The sequence below is a fragment of the Mastigoproctus giganteus genome, chromosome 4 (genome assembly GCF_048544385.1).
Source record: "Mastigoproctus giganteus isolate SK-2022 chromosome 4, ASM4854438v1, whole genome shotgun sequence".
NCBI lineage: Eukaryota > Metazoa > Arthropoda > Arachnida > Uropygi > Thelyphonidae > Mastigoproctus > Mastigoproctus giganteus.
Window position 1 is genome coordinate 168,065,696 of NC_143578.1, and position 18,046 is coordinate 168,083,741.

General features: G+C 41.8%; 1 protein-coding gene across 1 annotated transcript in view; it reads left to right on the top strand.

The window, feature by feature from the left end:
• LOC150087179 (nose resistant to fluoxetine protein 6-like) overlaps positions 1–18,046 on the top strand; it is a 298,214-nt gene that overhangs the window by 203,001 nt on the left and 77,167 nt on the right. The window contains exon 6 of the mRNA XM_090372396.1: positions 5,793–5,872. Coding sequence (XP_090228522.1) covers positions 5,793–5,872 — 80 coding nt within the window. The remainder of the gene's footprint in view (positions 1–5,792; positions 5,873–18,046) is intronic.

Below are 18,046 nucleotides of genomic sequence, written 5' to 3' on the forward strand. Positions count from 1 at the left end.
CGAAGAGATCGAAATACCGCTAATGCTGCCCATGGTGGTGTAGCAATCCTAGTAAACTCGAAGATCCCAACTAGACATATCCCACTCCAAACTGAAATAGAAGCTGTTGCTGTTCGCATAACTCTCCATAGTGCAATAACACTTATCTCAATCTACCTACCACCAAACCGTACTTACTCTTTAAAAGATCTTGAAGACCTCTTTATACAGATACCTCCACCTCTTTGTATATTAGGGGACTTTAACGGACACCACCCATTATGGGGCTCTCCCAAATTGGACAGACGTGGCCGACTAATTGAAAGCTTTTTAGAGGCACTAAATTTCAGTATACTCAATACTGGTGCACCGACACACGTACAGCTCCCAGCAGGACACACTTCAGCAATAGATCTCTCAATTTGTTCACCAGTACTAGTCCCAACCATAGAGTGGTATGTAATAAATGATCCCATGGGCAGTGACCACTTCCCAATAGTATGCAACTTTCTGACAGCAAAGACTCCTGCAATTCAACCCTGCAGAAAGTGGAAATTTGTCCGAGCAGACTGGGAAAAATTTCAATCATCAATCGACCTTGATGAGGAAAAAATCCGCCTCCAACATATTGATGATGCGACAGATTACATCACTTCGCATCTTCTAAATGTGGCTAAAAACACAATACCACTATCAAATCCCCCGGGCCGAAAGCATCATAATTACTGGTGGAATGACAAATGCACCACAGCAAAGAGAGCAAAAAATAAAGCCTGGAATTTGTTTCGGCAATATCCGAGCACAGTCAATCTCATTAACTATAAGAAATTAAGGGCAAAAGCACGCTTCATACAAAAGCAAGCAAAGAAAGAATCCTGGACTCGTTTTGCCTCCAGTTTTCACAGAAATACTGATTCCAAAATTATATGGAAAAAAATTAGACAGCTGTCTGGTAAGTTTCCTACCATACCTTCTCCAATCCTCTCTTGGAATGGGAAAGATCTCTCTAATCCAGCAGATATAGCTAATGCTTTGGGCAATACTTTTGCCGAAATCTCAGCAGCAACATCCTATCCTACCTCATTCCAAAGAATGAAAAATACTGAAGAAAAGCATGCTATTCATTTTCAAACTGCTCGTCTTCTCCCATATAACAAACCTCTGCAATATTCTGAACTTTTACATGTCATTAAAACCGCCCGCAATGGTGCTGCCGGGCCAGATGGGATTTATTATGTCATGCTACAACATCTAGATGACAAAGCTTTGCGCTGCCTCCTGGTCTTTTACAATCGCATTTTTTTAGAAAACGTTTTTCCAGCCACTTGGCATCACTCTACAGTTTTGGCTTTCCTGAAACCTGGAAAAGATCCATCCAACCCCAATAGCTATAGACCCATATCTCTCTCAAGCTGCCTCAGCAAAATTCTTGAGAAAATTATCCACAGAAGACTCGTCTGGATTATTGAGTCGGAACAGCTAATGAGCCATAACCAATATGGCTTCCGTCAAAACAGGTCATGCTTAGATCTTATGGTCAAGGCTGAATTTGCCATCCGTAATGCTTTTGTCAAACATGAACATCTAGTAATGGTTTCAATAGACATAGAGAAGGCTTTTGATACCACCTGGCGGTATGGTATACTTAGTGACCTTTACCTTCTCGGACTACGAGGCAACCTTCCTATATTTATTCAGAACTTCTTACATACTAGATCATTTCAAGTTCAATACCAACATGCCCTTTCCACAACTTTCATCCAGGAAGAAGGTGTTCCACAGGGATCAGTACTGAGTGCCACTCTTTTTGCTCTGAGAATAGATTCTATCACTAAGCAGCTTCCAAATACAGTTGAGACATACCTTTATGCAGATGACCTTTCGATCTCCTGTCATTCTCAAAACATGAGGTCTATTGAAAGACAGCTTCAGATAGCACTTAATAAAATTCAACAATGGGCGAGCCTCAACGGCTATCGGCTCTCGCAGCAGAAAACAGTTGCAATCCACTTCTGTAGACAACGCAAACTTCATCCAGATCCTGAACTTCAAATTTCTAACATCTTTGTCCCAGTCACTAGCAACATCAGATTTCTTGGATTAATCCTTGACAACAAGTTAAATTTCCTAGATCATATTAAAAATGTACGGACCTCATGTCTAAAGAAGTTAAACATACTCAGAGCTTTATCTGCCCAAACGTGGGGTGCACATCGTACCTCGCTTCTTCGTTTATACAGGGCATTAATCAGATCCCGTCTCGATTATGGTGCTCCAATCTATGATTCTGCCAGAAAGAGTGCATTACGCTGGCTTGATCCCATTCAGCACAGTGCTTTGAGAATTGCAATTGGTGCATTCAGAACGTCGCCAGCACATAGTCTCTACATTGATGCTCACGAGCCCCCACTAACTTTACGCAGGAAAACACTGTCACTCAAATATGCTGTCAAGATACAAAGTTGTGCCTCTCATCCCTTTCGGTCATACCTTTTCAACCCACCATTAGAAATCCTATACAGAAACAAGCCTAGTATAGTAAAGCCAGCTGGTCTTCGCCTTCTTGAATTGGTGCAAGTTTGGAATATTTCCATCCATTCCGTAAAGCAGGTGGCAATTTATACTCAGCCACCATGGGCTCCTCCTCCTCTTCCAACCTGTGACACTTACCTCTGTCAATGGAGAAAGAATACTTTGAGAAAGAATAAAATCATCCCTTTCAGTCATACCTTTTCAACCCACCATTAGAAATCCTATACAGAAACAAGCCTAGTATAGTAAAGCCAGCTGGTCTTCGCCTTCTTGAATTGGTGCAAGTTTGGAATATTTCCATCCATTCCGTGAAGCAGGTGGCAATTTATACTCAGCCACCATGGGCTCCTCCTCCTCTTCCAACCTGTGACACTTACCTCTGTCAATGGAGAAAGAATACTTTGCAAGCATCAAATGTCAACCAAATTCATGCAGTTCACACTCAAAGATATACTGATTTCTCCCCAATTTATACAGATGGCTTTAAATCTAATTCAAACGTTGGAGCAGCTGCAGTGTTTCCGAATACAACTGTATCAGTTTCCCTTCCATCAGAATTTAGTATATTTTCTGCTGAATTATATGCAATTAAACTAGCTTTAGAAAATCTCTGTTCTGACAGTTCCTTCAAATCAGTTATTTACACTGATTCCCTCAGCTCAATCATGTCGTTATATAATTCCTCAGATAAAGTCCACCCAATTCTTAATGAAATCAGAAGCTTATTACTGCAAATTAAAGAACGCAACCATCTGGTCACTTTTTGCTGGATTCCATCCCATTCTGGTATTTTAGGCAATGAACTGGCCGATAAAGCTGCAAAAAATCCAACTACTTTTGATTTAACCAATATTCCTGTTCCAGCATCAGATTATGCACTAACTGTTCATGCTGCTTGCCTATCACAATGGACAGCACTCTCAGACTAATAATAAACTCTTTCAGTTTAAACATGATCCAAAAATTTGGCGCTCCAGTATCCGTACATCGAGACGAGAAGAAGTAGTCCTTTCAAGGGCAAGAATAGGACATACACATCTGACCCACCTTCATTTACTCACAGGAGATGATCCACCACAATGTACACATTGTTCTAATAGTTTGAGTGTAAAACATATTCTTATTGGCTGCCCCTATTACAAACAAGCCAGAACTTCATCATTGATCTCACTGGTTAATCTCCATAAACCAATAACTCTTGAAAATCTCATTGGTGATAAGGCAAATATTTCTGAATTTTTTGACTTTCTCAGGCAAACTGGGCTTTACAATTATTTCTGATTTCAGATTTTCTTTTGATTTAGGGAAAACTCATGTTTTATTATAATAAGTGAATAGGCACATTATAGCCTTAGCAGCTTATGTGCCATTAAGCCTCCAGAACAACAACAACAAAATCAATTTATGGCAGGATGTTACATCCTGCCCTCTCATCGCGTTCAGTCATACCTTTTAAACCCACCATTAGAAAACCTATACAGAAACAAACCCAGCATAGTAAAAACAGCTGGACTTCGCTTTCTTGAACTGGCGCAGATTTGGAATATTTCCATCCATTCCGTAAAGCAGGTAGCAACTTATACTCAACCACCATGGGCTCCTCCTCCTCTTCCAACCTGTGAGACGTACGTCTGCCAATGGAGAAAGAATATTTTGCAATTAACAAATGTCAAACAACTTCATGATATTCACACTCAAAGATATATTTATTTCTACCAAATTTATACAGATGGCTCTAAATCTAATTCAAATGTTGGAGCAGCTGCAGTGTGTCCAAATTCAGTTGTATCAGTATCCTTTCCATCGGAATTTAGTATCTTTTCTGCTGAATTATATGCAATAAAACTAGATTTAGAAAATCTCTATTCTGACTGTTCCTTAAAATCTGTTATTTACACTGATTCCCTCAGTTCAATCATGTCGCTAAGTAATTCCGCAGATAAAGTTCACCCTGTTCTAGATGAAATCAGAAGCTTGTTACTACAAATCAAAAAACGCCATCAACTGGTCACTTTTTGCTGGATTCCAGCCCATTTCGGTATTTTAGGCAATGAATTGGCCGATAAAGCTGCAAAAAATCCAACTACCTTAGTTTTAACCAATATCCCTGTTCCAGCATCCGATTATGCACTGACGTTCATGCTGCTTGCCTATCCAAATGAACAGCACTCTGGCACTCTCCGACTAATAATAAACTCTTTCAGTTTAAACAAGGTCCACAAATTTGGCGCTCCAGTGTCCGTACATCAAGACGTGAAGAAGTAGTCCTTTCAATGGCAAGAAGAGGTCATACTCAACTGACACATCTTTATTTACTCACAGGAGACGATCTACCACAATGTACACATTGCTCTAACAATTTGACTGTTAAACATATTCTCATTGGCTGCCCCTGCTATAAACAATACAGAGCTTCATCCTTGATCTCACTGATAAATCTTCGTAAACCAATAACTCTTGAAAATCTTATTGGTAATAAGGCAAATATTTCTGAAATTTTTTGACTTCCTCAAGGAAACTGGACTTTTTAATAATTTCTGATTAAACTTGACTGCTTCTATTATAAACAAGACAGAACTTCAACCCTGCTATCACTGGTAAATCTTTATAAGCCAATAACTTTAGAGAATCTCATTGGTGAAAAGGCAAATATTTCCGAATTTTGTAACTACATCAAGCAAATTAGACTTTTTAATCATTTATGATTTTACGAAAATTTCTCAATTCCTTATACTGTATTATAAATGAATAGCGGATTATAGCCAAAGTAGCTTATGTGCCCTTAAACCCCCATAACCACAACAACAACAACAATCAACCAACAACGGTATGAAAGTAGATGTACATCAAGATTATAAGGAACCCGTACTAGAACTTCATTTGAATGACACTATGGAAACTGGACGCCCCATCTCCCCCCCCAAAAAAAACGGAAAAAATGCCCTGCAAACAAAAAGCAGTCAGATGAATCATCCTTAACCAAACCTAAATAATGCAGAACATCATATAATGTACCTGCAGAGGACTGAGCAGTCATTCTGATGACTTTCCTGAACTAAATGAACAATATAGTCCAAGCAACTTTTGTACTGTAGAAATCCAAAAATCAGTCCAAGCTGTTCTGAGGGCTAAAACGGGCCAACTCGCTCTTAGGTAGGCATATCTAAATAAAGTAGATTTCGTTGATTGCTATTAAATTATATATATGAAGCTGTTTTTTGCTGATAATTATTAAAATAACGTTATCTGCTTTCGGCATTTATACTTTTTTTGTTTTCCAGTGCATAATACATTCTTGGTATATCTCCTGTGACATTCAGCTGTACATCTTCATTCTCATTGTGCTGCTACCGTTATTTAGGTAAGTGTTAAACGTTGCATTGGTAGTTTCACCTGACAGTGTTCGGAAGTGGGATTCAATTTCCATAATCTCTGATACACACTTAGCATTAGTTGAGGCATATGATGCAAGAAAGTAAGCTTATAAAGCATCAGCCAAAAACAAACAAACAAACAAACAAACAAAAACCCTTCCCATTTCGCCCTTTCGGCCTCTCCAAAAATTTGTCTAGTTCAGCCTTAAATTTATTTAAGCTATAAACTTACACAATATCATGTGGAAGTATGTTCCAGCAATCCCTACCCACTGGCTAAAGGCAAACCTCGGCACAGGAGCGAAAGTGCATAGCACGCGGGCTCTGGGTGCCAAGTGTTTCTGTGGCCAAGTGATCTGCGATTTCCTATAGCGATTTTTCTAGAGCGACTGAGTTTTTGCTTGTTTTACTTCGTTTTCTAAGTCCGTTTTTTAATTAGCTTTACTTATGTACAAGTAATGTGCGAAAGCATCAATAATACATAGCCAAATTTGAATTAACAGAATGTTAGCAAAACGGCATCGTTTTAAGTTATATCTCATATTGTGAATACCTTCACAACGAGTTGCCATGATATTGCACTACTTCGAATAACTAACGCTTCACCTGAGGAGAAGACTAATGTTACTAATGTTACTTATTGATGCTTTCGCACTATACTTATACATAATCTGGACTTTTCCATAGCTTGAGACTTCAGGCCTAAACGCTTTATAATATAATATTAGCTCTACTTTTAAAAGTATATAAAGAGAGTAAAGAAAAAAAGTAAAGGAGTAAAGAAAAAAATAAATGAGTAAAGAAAAAGGAAAGTACCTTTTTCTTTACTTCTCTTAGTTTACTAACAGTACTAACTCCTACGCTTGGCGACAAGCGGCACTGCCCCTGCCTCCCCGTGGCGGGGCCGGTAACCTGGGTAGAAAAGCTAATCAACCAGGGCGAAAAGAAGCTGACATGGATAAAGAAAATTATCCAGCATTAGAGCCTTCGAGCTCAATTACCAAAGATCGGTACAATTGTGATCAAGGTAATGCGCAAAGTAAGAGCTTAAAAAAAGACAACGACCAAACATAGTATCCAACCTTTCTTATTATCCATTCATTATCTAGTCAACCAGTGAGTAAACTCCCTCCGTTTATGATACAGAGATTCCTAGAAAATGATGGAAAAGGTTACAATCAGGGGATTTACTGGTTGAAATGACACAGCCTAAACATTCCGAACTGTTGTTAAAGCTTACAACTTTTAGGGGAGTTCCTGTTAAAATCTCACCCCACACAACCCTAAATAGTTCCAAAGGTGTTATATCTGAATGGAATTTATTGAATGTAACAGAAGAGGATCTTGTGCAAGAAATGAAAGAGAAAAAGGTCGTACAAGCTAAGAGAATTCTGAGTCGTAGGGACGGCAATCTCATTCCAACCCGTAGTATAATCCTCACTTTCAATACGCCAAACTTACGAAATAGTGTTAAAGCTGGTTATCTAAACTGTCATATCCGCCCCTATATTCCAAATCTAATTCGCTGTTATAAATGTCAAAAATTCGGACACTCTCAGACAACATGTCAAGGAAACAATGTATGTCCAAAATGTGGATCCCAAGATCACGGTTCAAACAGATTGTAATGCAACATCTCCAGTTCGCCCAAATTGCAAGGGGAATCATTCTGCATATTCCAAAAGTTTCGAATTATGGAAGCTGGGAAAAAAAAATACAGAAGTTCAAAGTTGAACATAAAGTGACTTACCAGAAAGCTAGACGACAAATATTGAAAGACGCTCCAGCACGTACATATGCAAATACTACTAAGAATTATCGTTCGGTTGCTACTCAAACCATTGATTCAATTCCGCCTGAAAAATCACTTGCTGAGTGGGATAGAGCTCAGCCCTCAGTTCCTCAGCCAGCTTTAAAGCAAAACAATAGAGACCAGATTTGTAATACCTAAATTTCCGCTCCTTCTACTAGTGGCATCAAGTCCCGAAGTGAGACCAGGATGGCAAAAGAATAATTCTCTAATAAGAGCCAAATTAATACGGCAGAAATGGACATAGGCGACAAAACTCAAGACGAACCTATATTAAAAATTTATGTTGAAGAAAACATGGACACAGTTTCCTTTCCCAAAAAAGACAGAAGATGGACTCCCAATGGCGGGATTCGTGGAATAGACAGACTACGAATAAATTATATCTTATAAAGCCTATAATTGAACCGTGGCAGTGTAGTCTGCGCAGGAATCGTAAGGAGGAAGTTGTTCTTGCCCGGACCCGCATAGGACATAGTCATTTGACTCATTCGTTTTTGCTGAGGGCTGATGACCCTCCTATGTGTGAGTCCTGTGGCACAATTTTATCAATCAGACACATTTTAATTGATTGTCCAGATTTTAGCAATATCCGTTTTACCGATTTTAACCATCTGACTGAGCCGTATACACTCAGTCAGATTTTATCCGACAATGGCAATGTGTCTGCTGTTTTTAGCTATTTTAAATCCATAAAGGTTTTTAGTTGTATTTAAAATTGACATGTTATTGTTATTTCTTTATTGATTTATCTTTTCTACATTTTATACCTTTGTTATTTTATATCTTGACATGGTGACCTAAGTAATTAGGTTAGTGAAATTAAAATTTTTATATATCACTTGGTTTTGGCGCATTATAGCCTTAGTTGCTAATGCGCCAATAAAACCCAAGAACCAACCAACCCAAAAAATGTCGCCATAAGCCTACTGCCTCTAAAGGCAACCGGACCATTCTACCAATAAAACAAAATAATGCAGTGTTTGTTACAATGGGATTGTCGAGGACTACGTACTAATACAGATGAACTATATGAACTAATCCGAGATTTCAATCCAGCAGGCATTTGTTTAAAAGAAACTTATTTAACTCCACAAGTAACCCCCGCAATAAAGAAATACACTTTGTACAGACGTGACAGGAATGCAGCAACTGCAACCCGTGGAGGTGAAGCGGTGCTAGTATCCGTTACTAATCCGTCTAGGCAAATCCCCTTAAAAACTAATTTAGAAGTTGCTGCTGTTAGAATAGAACTTGGAATAATTTTATCTCTTGTTTCTATTTATCTTCCACCGAACCAAACGTATGTTCCCAGCGACTTTGATGAGCTTCTTGCCTATGTTTGATGGGCGACTTTAATGGACATCGCCCACTATGGGGGACCTCCCAGTGACGCTGCTGGACTTCCAGACTAGCATCACTGGGATCCAACGCCCACAGCCCAGGTTCCAGGCTTACATCAATGGAATCCGGCGTGTTTGCCGTGCGCTGCGACCCGTGGAAATTCGGAAAGGGGGATCCTGGTGGTTGAGGGGCCCAGCTTAAATACACCACTTTGGCCCCATGCTTCGACAAGATGGGAGGTCCTGGAAGGCCCGGCTAGTCTCAATCGGCTAGTAGGTTCGCCTGCGAGGGTAAACCGTGTCAATGCCACGCCCCTACCCTCATGGTCCGAGGGACAGGATTCAGGCTGGCGGCGGTGCGGGTATAGTGTCTGGGTAGCTCTGGCGTCCCACTCACGAGCGCATTTATTGCATGCCGGGGTAGTGGGTGTCCCTTTGGGCTCCGTGGTGGGTGGGGAGCCCGGGCACTGAACAACTTAAAACCTATATGAATCCTGATAAACGTACTTCTTCAGGGTCCCCAACCCGGTCCCTATCTGAAAATAATGACGGAGAGGCAGATAGCATTATTGCTACAAAGAGGCAGCGAACCGAACTACCATCAGGGCCTGTCCCAAGGTTCTTAATAATGCATTCCACCAATGAAACACCGATTGGTAAAATGTCACCCTTTTTTATACAAAAAGGGTTGGATGGGTTAGCAGGTACACCCAAGTCAGTTAAGAGGCTCCATTCTGGGGACCTCTTGATTGAAACAAAAAATGACAGGCAGTCTGAACATCTACTCCGAGTAACATCAATCGGAGGAATACCCGTAACAGTGACACCACACAGAACACTAAATTCATCAAGAGGTGTCATTTCGGAGTGGGACCTTCTCGAGGTTCCAAGGTTCTTAATAATGCATTCCACCAATGAAACACCGATTGGTAAAATGTCACCCTTTTTTATACAAAAAGGGTTGGATGGGTTAGCAGGTACACCAAAGTCAGTTAAGAGGCTCCATTCTGGGGACCTCTTGATTGAAACAAAAAATGACAGGCAGTCTGAACATCTACTCCGAGTAACATCAATCGGAGGAATACCCGTAACAGTGACACCACACAGAACACTAAATTCATCAAGAGGTGTCATTTCGGAGTGGGACCTTCTCGACGTCACCGAGGAGGAAATCTGCTCCGAATTAAAACCACAGGGAGTTATTGCCGTTAAGAGAATCACTGCGCGAAGGGATGGAAAAATTGTTAAAACCAGGAGTGTTATCCTGACTTTTAACTCTCCCAAACTTCCTGATGAGATTAAAGCTGGCTACATCAACAGTTGGTCCAGTGCCTCCATATGTTCCAAACCCTTTACGGTGTTTTAAATGCCAGAAATATGGACATTCTCAAATGGCCTACCGTGGAGTCCTTGCATGCGCTCGATGTGGTGCAAAGGACCACGAAACAACAGCATGTTCAGCCACGAAACCCACCTGCATTAACTGTGAGGGAGAACATCCGGCCTATTCAAGGGCATGCCAGAGGTGGAAAGAAGAAAAAGAAATCCAACGGCTGAAGGCAGAGCTAAACATATCGTACCAGGAGGCAAGGTAAGCAGTGAAACCTGTCAACATCAAAAAACCTACCTACGCCAAGAAGGTAGCAGAGAGGTGTTCCATTGCGACTCAGACGGACATGTCCGTCCCTCCAAAAGAATCATTTACTCCCATCGCATGTTATCTCTTAAGCTCTCAAAAACCTGCACAGAAGGACCAATGAGCTGCCACTCCTATATCGGTACCTCCTAATGCTCCACAAATAACAAAAGCAAATGCAAAAGAAGAGAATAAGAAAGGTGAAATACTACCTAGTACTCATGAAAACATGGATGTCGAACAGAAGGAGGTACAAGAAGACTCAGTTTTGGAGCTCTTTGCTGAGGAGGAAATGGACACTGGACAGCGTCCATACTTCCCCAGGAAGGAGAAAGCCAGAACTGAAAAAGGTAAGCCCTCAGCACCTCGGAAGCCGCCTGATGGACCCACCAAGCCAAAATAATGGCTAAATTCCTACAGTGGAACTGTCGTGGATTCCGGCAAAATACTGATGACATCCAGGCACTCCTGGAAAAGCACAAACCAGCTTGCTTTTGCATACAGGGGACTTATTTAAAGGCAAATTACGACCCCACTATGCATAACATTACCATCATTCGTAAGGATAGAATTGTGGATGGTCCTGCTCACGGAGGAGTCGCAATCCTAATCGGCAACCAGATCCCATTTCAGTCTTTGCAGGTTACAACTAGCATTGAGGCTGTAGCAATTCGCCTTTCAGTGGGGTTCTTATTAACTGTCTGCTCCGTTTATTTTCCACCTGGGATTGACATCCCCCAGAAAGACCTTGATGATCTTATCATGCAATTGCCTTCCCCTTGTTAAACTCTTGGGGATTTCAATGGACATAATTCTCTGTGGGGTGGTGCTAACCTCAATCAAAGGGGGCGAGTCATAGAGCGTATGATCACTGACAATGACCTCTTCCTCCTAAATGTGGGAACAAACACCTTCTTCCACATGCCTACCCGTACATTCTCTGCCATTGATCTTTCTATCTGCTCCCCTTCTCTCCTTCCTTCACTTACTTGGGTTGTAGAAGAAAATCCATACGGAAGCGATCACTTTCCCGTGATAACAACCCTAACCAGTGGTAGACCCTGTCTGCCATTTAGTTTACCGCGGTGGAAGATTGATCAGGCTGACTGGAATGCCTTTCGATATCTGATAAACTTTGACATTGCTACAGTCAGTCAGGAGCCAATCAATGAAGCAGTCATGTATGTCACAGAAACGATTGCCCAAGCAGCTGCAATTGCAATCCCAAAATCATCCAGCCGGTTCCCACTATTTCCCAAACTTTGGTGGAATTCAGAATGCACGGCAGCAAAAAAAGCACAAAACAAAGCGTGGGGGATATTCCGCCGATATCCCACGACTGAAAATTTAATATCATTCAAACGTGCGCGTGCGAAAGCGCGTCATGTCCGACGTAAGAGCCAAAGGAAATCTTGGATTCGTTTTACATCTTCCATAACTCAGGCTGCTAGCTCAAAAGTAGTCTGGGATAAGATCCGGAAAATGAAGGGAAAATATTCACCATGCCCTTCAGTGATCCTCAAGCACAACGGATGTCCAATTGCAGATCGAACTGCAGTTGCAAATATTTTAGGGGTAACATTTGCAAAAATCTCTGCAACAACATCTTTTCCCGCAGAGTTTTTGGCCCTGAAAAAGAAAATTGAGAAAAACCCACGGAACTTTCATTCAAAAGGGCTTGAATCGTATAACAAGCCCTTTTTACAGGAAGAGTTGAATGCAGCACTCGCTCTCACTCATGCAAGTGCTGTGGGGCCCGATGACATCCACTACGAAATGTTAAAACACCTCTCACCACAATCTAAGGATCACCTTTTAATTCTGTTTAACAGAATTTTTATTCACAAACTTTTTCCGGATTCCTGGCGAAGGGCTATCGTCCTAGCTTTCCCAAAACCAGGAAAAGATCCTAGCAATCCAAGTAACTATCGTCCTATTGCTGTGACAATCTGTTTGTGCAAAGTCCTGGAAAGAATGGTTAATACACGCCTTGTATGCTATTTAGAAACGAATGATCTGCTTTCCAGGACTCAATGCGGCTTCCGAAGAAATAGATCCACTCTGGATCATTTAATCCAATTGGAAACGTCCATTCGTGATGCTTTTATTAAATCCGAGCATTTGGTAGCAGTTTTCTTTGATATTGAAAAAGCGTTGGTCTTAGAGGTAACCTTCCTGTTTTTATTAAAAACTTTCTTTCGAATCGCCAATTTCAAGTTCGTTTAGGATCCACCCTCTCTCGAGTTTTCTCTCAGGAAGAGGGAGTCCCACAAGGATCCGTTCTAAGTGTCACGCTTTTCGCAATCAAAATAAACTCTATCGCAGAACAACTTCCACCCATTGTAAACAATGCCCTCTATACAGACGAATTTGCTATATTTTGTAATTCATGCAATATGAGGGTCATTGAGAGGCAACTGCAGAAAACCATTGATCATCTTACAGCTTGGTCTTTGGTTAATGGGTTCAGATTTTCATCACAGAAGACAGTTTGTGTACACTTCTGTCGCAAACGTAATCTTCATCCTGACCCAGAATTAAGGCTTGGGCAAAAATAACATCCCAGTTGTAGCAGAATTCAAATTCCTTGGACTTATTTTCGACAAAAAGCTGACATTTTTACAACATATTCGTCAGTTGAGGAAAAGATGTGTCAAAGTGCTTAACATCCTTCGTGCCCTTTCGTAAACGTCATGGGGCGCAGATCGTGCTACCCTTCTTCGTCTCTACCGGGCACTTGTCCGTCCCAAACTCGACTATGGGTCTCAGGTCTATGGTTCTGCTAGAGATAGTGCACTTCGGTGGTTAGATCCAATCCACCATCAAGCCATCCGGACAGCCACTGGAGCATTTCGCACATCTCCTGTCCAAAGCCTTTACGTTGAAGGAAATGAACCATCTCTGTCTCTTCGACGTAAGCAGTTGTCCTTACAGTACGCCTTCAAATTAAAATCCCTGCACGATCATCCCACGTGGCCATCCGTTTTTGAGCCGCGCTGGGAAAACCTCTACAACACCCGTCGGACTGCCAACAAACCTTTTGGTATTCGCATTCAAGGGCTGCTGAATGAGCTGAACTTGACGGTAGATAACGTTGCCCAGTCACCAAGGCAATTCGTTCCACCCTGGCATGCTCATTTTCCAAATTGCGACTTCTCCCTTAAGATTTGGGAGAAGGCTACTACACCGCCATCTGTCTACCAGCAACTCTTTGCATCACATAGACAGCAGTATTCTGACTTTCTGCCAATCTATACAGATGGCTCAAAGTTAGAATGTCATGTGGGATCTGCTGTTGTGTTCCCTCACAAAACATTATCCTATAAGATCCCACAAGAAACTAGCATTTATACTGCAGGGTTGCATGCAATACAAACAGCCCTAGAGCACATTAAAAATCGCGACTACCAGAGGTGTATGATTTATTGCGATTCATCGAGCGTGTTACAGGCTCTGGTATCGGTGGGTTTTAACCCTCATCCGATCCTGTCCAGGATCCGGCAGATTCTTTTTACTCTCATGAAATTAGAATTCGATATTCGCTTTTGCTGGATCCCAAACCACATTGGGATCCGGGGAAATGAATCGGCTGATGCCGCTGGTAAATCAGCCATTTCCCTGGATAATCATTGCCTGTCAGTCCCCTATACAGACTACAGGCAAATAATACGTTCTAAACTGCTTTCCCAATTGCAAGATTCTTGGCATGGACAGGCCACAAATAAATTAAATCACATGAAGCCTGTAATTATGCAATGGCAGTCCAGTCTACGCAGGGTCCGAAGAGAGAAAGTTGTTCTTGCTCGGCTCCGCATAGGTCATAGTCATCTAACCCATTCCTACTTGCTGAGGGCGGATGACCCACCTATGTGCGAGATGTGTAATGTTATTTTAACCGTCCGCCATATTTTAATAGAATGTCCTGTTTTTATAGAAGCACGACGCTTGTATTTTACCGCTTTTAATAATTTGACTGAGCCATTTACACTCAGTCAGATTATAGGTGACAGACACAATATGTCTGACGTTTTTAACTTTTTACAATTTATTAATATTTATACAAAGATCTAAGTTTTATGCTTTTACTTTTATACCTTTTTAACACAATAATTGTTTGACGTGGTAGCCTTGGCTACCAAAATGTTTAATAGCATTTTAAAATTGACTTGGCACATTATGGCCTTAGCTGCCAATGCGCCATTAAAAACCAAACCTAAGCCAAACCCTCCGTATCGCTACTGGAGCATATCGGACATCTCCTGTCCAGAGTTTATACGTCGAAGCAAACGAACCACCGTTATCGCTTCGACGTAAGCAGTTGTCTCTAAACTACGCTTTAAAACTCAAATCCCTGCCAGACCACCTTACGTGACTATCCGTTTTTGAGCCACGATGAGAAAATTTGTACAATACCCGTAAAACTGCCAATCGTCCTTTTGGTATTCGTCTCCAAGATCTACTCATAGAACTTAATATCAAGGTAGACAAGGTTGCCCAAACACCTAAGCAACCCCTTCCACCCTGTCATGCTTATGTTCCGAAATGTGATTTGTCCTTTCCGAATTGGGGAAAGTCGGACACTCCATCGTCTATCTACCTGCAGCTTTATTCAGCACACCGAGCTGAACATTCTGACTTCGTGCCAGTTTACACAGACGGTTCGAAGTCAGAATCATATGTGGGATCTGCTGCTGTCTTTACAGACAGCACTACATCCGAGCAGATTCCCTCTGAATGTAGCATATTTACTGCAGAGCTGCACGCAATTGAGTTAGCCTTGGATCACATTAGTAAATGCCAATGCCAACGGTTCATTTTATATTCCGACTCTCTTAGCATGTTACAGGCTTTATTATCTGGGAGATATAATCCTCATCCAGTTCTGTCTAGTATTCAGCAGAAGATTCACTTCATGTGTGGACGTGAATATGATATCCGCTTCTCCTGGATTCCCAGCCACATGGGATTACGGGAAATGATTTAGCTGACGCCGCAGCCAAATCAGCAATTCCCAATAATAATCGCTGCCTGCCAGTCCCCTATACAGACTACAGGCAAATAATACACGAGAAGATACACTCCCAATGGCAGGATTCGTGGAATAGACAGACTGCGAATAAATTATATCATATAAAGCCTGTAATTGAAACGTGGCAGTCTAGTCTGCGCAGGAATCGTAAGGAAGAAGTTGTTCTTGCCCGGACCCGCATAGGACACACTCATTTAACTCATTCATTTTTGCTGAGGGCTGATGACCCTCCTATGTGTGAGTCCTGTGGCATAATTTTAACAATAAGACACATTTTAGTTGACTGTCCAGGTTTTAGCAGCACCCGTTTTACCCCTTTTAATCATCTGACTGAACCTTATACACTCAGTCAAATTTTATCTGACAATGACAACGTGTCTGCTGTTTTTAACTATTTTAAATCAATAAAAGTTTTTAATTGTATTTAAAATTTATGTTATTGTTATCTCTTTATTGGTTTATATTTTATATACCTGTTATTATATATCTGGCCATGGTGGCCTAACTACTTATGTCACTGAATGTTTTAACTTTTTATAATATGACCGGTATTTGGCGCATTATAGCCTCAGTTGCTGATGCGCCAATAAAACCCAAACCAAAACAAAACAAAAAGCTAAAAATCCGTCAACCTTTGATTTAACCTCCATTCCGGTTCCAGCCTCTGACTACTGTCACATCATACAAACAGCAGGTTTCGCGAAGTGGAAAGAGCTATAGCACACCCAAGCGAATAATAAACTCTACCAGTTGAAACACGATCCAAAGCATTGGCACTCTAGCACCAAAACAGTGCCAAGAGAAGAAGTGGTTCTTGCACGGGCACGTATCGGGCACACATATCTGACCCACCTCCATCTGCTCGGAGGCGAAAATCCTCCTCAATGTCCATACTGTTCAGAAAATTTAACAGTGAAACATATTCTGATTGACTGCCCTCACTATCAACAGGACAGAACATCCGTGCTGTGTTCTCTGAGAAATCTACGAGAACCAATGACATTACAACATATTATTGGAGATGATGCAAACACAACGAGTTTATATACATTACCTGGTCTTGGCGCATTATAGCCTTAGTTGCTAATGCGCCAATAAAATCCAAACCAAACCAAGCATAGTGCCCTTACGACAGCTGTGGGAGGCTTCAGAACATCTCCGATCCTCAGCCTGTTTATTGAAGCAAATGAACTTCCACTGCATCTATGGAGAAAATCCTTATTATGTAACTATGCCGTAAAGATTAAGCGTATTCCGTCACATCTTAGCTGGCAGCACTTGTTTGACCCTCATTACTCCATGCTATATCAAAATAAACCTAATGAGAATCTCCCCGGAAGGCTTTGACTGCAAGAGCTCATGATCAGTTAGAACATTAATTTTCAGATTGTCTTCCAAGACCTTGGTACTCCTGAACCTCCCTGGACTGAATTCGTACCTCTCTGTGACAATTTCTTTTTAAGATGGGGGAAGACATCTCTGGCTAATACAAATTTTCAACAGCTCCATAAATCGCATTTCTTGGAAAACTCAGGAAAAGTACCTATCTATCCTGATAGCTCCAAAACAGATACAGCTGTAGGTGCTGCAGCAGTTTTTTTCCACCTTCCCAGTAGCTGTGTCTATTTCCATTGAATGCAGTATCTATATTGCAGAATTATTCGCAATAAAACTAGCTCTAGATAATATAAACAACTACCATATCAAGGAATCTTTGATATATACAGACTCCTTAAGCGCAATCACTTCCATTCAATCTACCTTTTCAACCTCTCACCCCCCTCGACGTGGGCACCTGTACGTGGTGAGGGGACCTCCCAGTGACGCTGCTGGATTTCCAGACTAGCATCACTGGGATCCAACGCCCACAGCCCAGGTTCCAGGCTTACATCAATGGAATCCGGCGTGTTTGCCGTGCGCTGCGACCCGTGGAAATTCGGAAAGGGGGATCCTGGTGGTTGAGGGGCCCAGCTTCAATACACCACTTTGGCCCCTGCTTCGACAAGACGGGTGGTCCTGGAAGGCCCGGCTAGGATCAATCGGCTAGTAGGCTCGCCTGCGAGGGTCAACCGTGTCAATGCCACGCCCCTACCCTCATGGTCCGAGGGACAGGATTCAGGCTGGCGGCGGTGCGGGTATAGTGTCTGGGTAGCCCTGGCGTCCCACTCCCGAGCGCATTTATTGCATGCCGGGTAGTGGGCGTCCCTTTGGGCTCCGTGGTGGGTGGGGAGCCCGGGCACTGAACAATTTAAATAACTTCATGAATCCTGATAAACGTATTCCTTCAGGGGCCCCAACCCGGTCCCTATCTGAAAATAACGACGGAGAGGCAGATAGCATTAT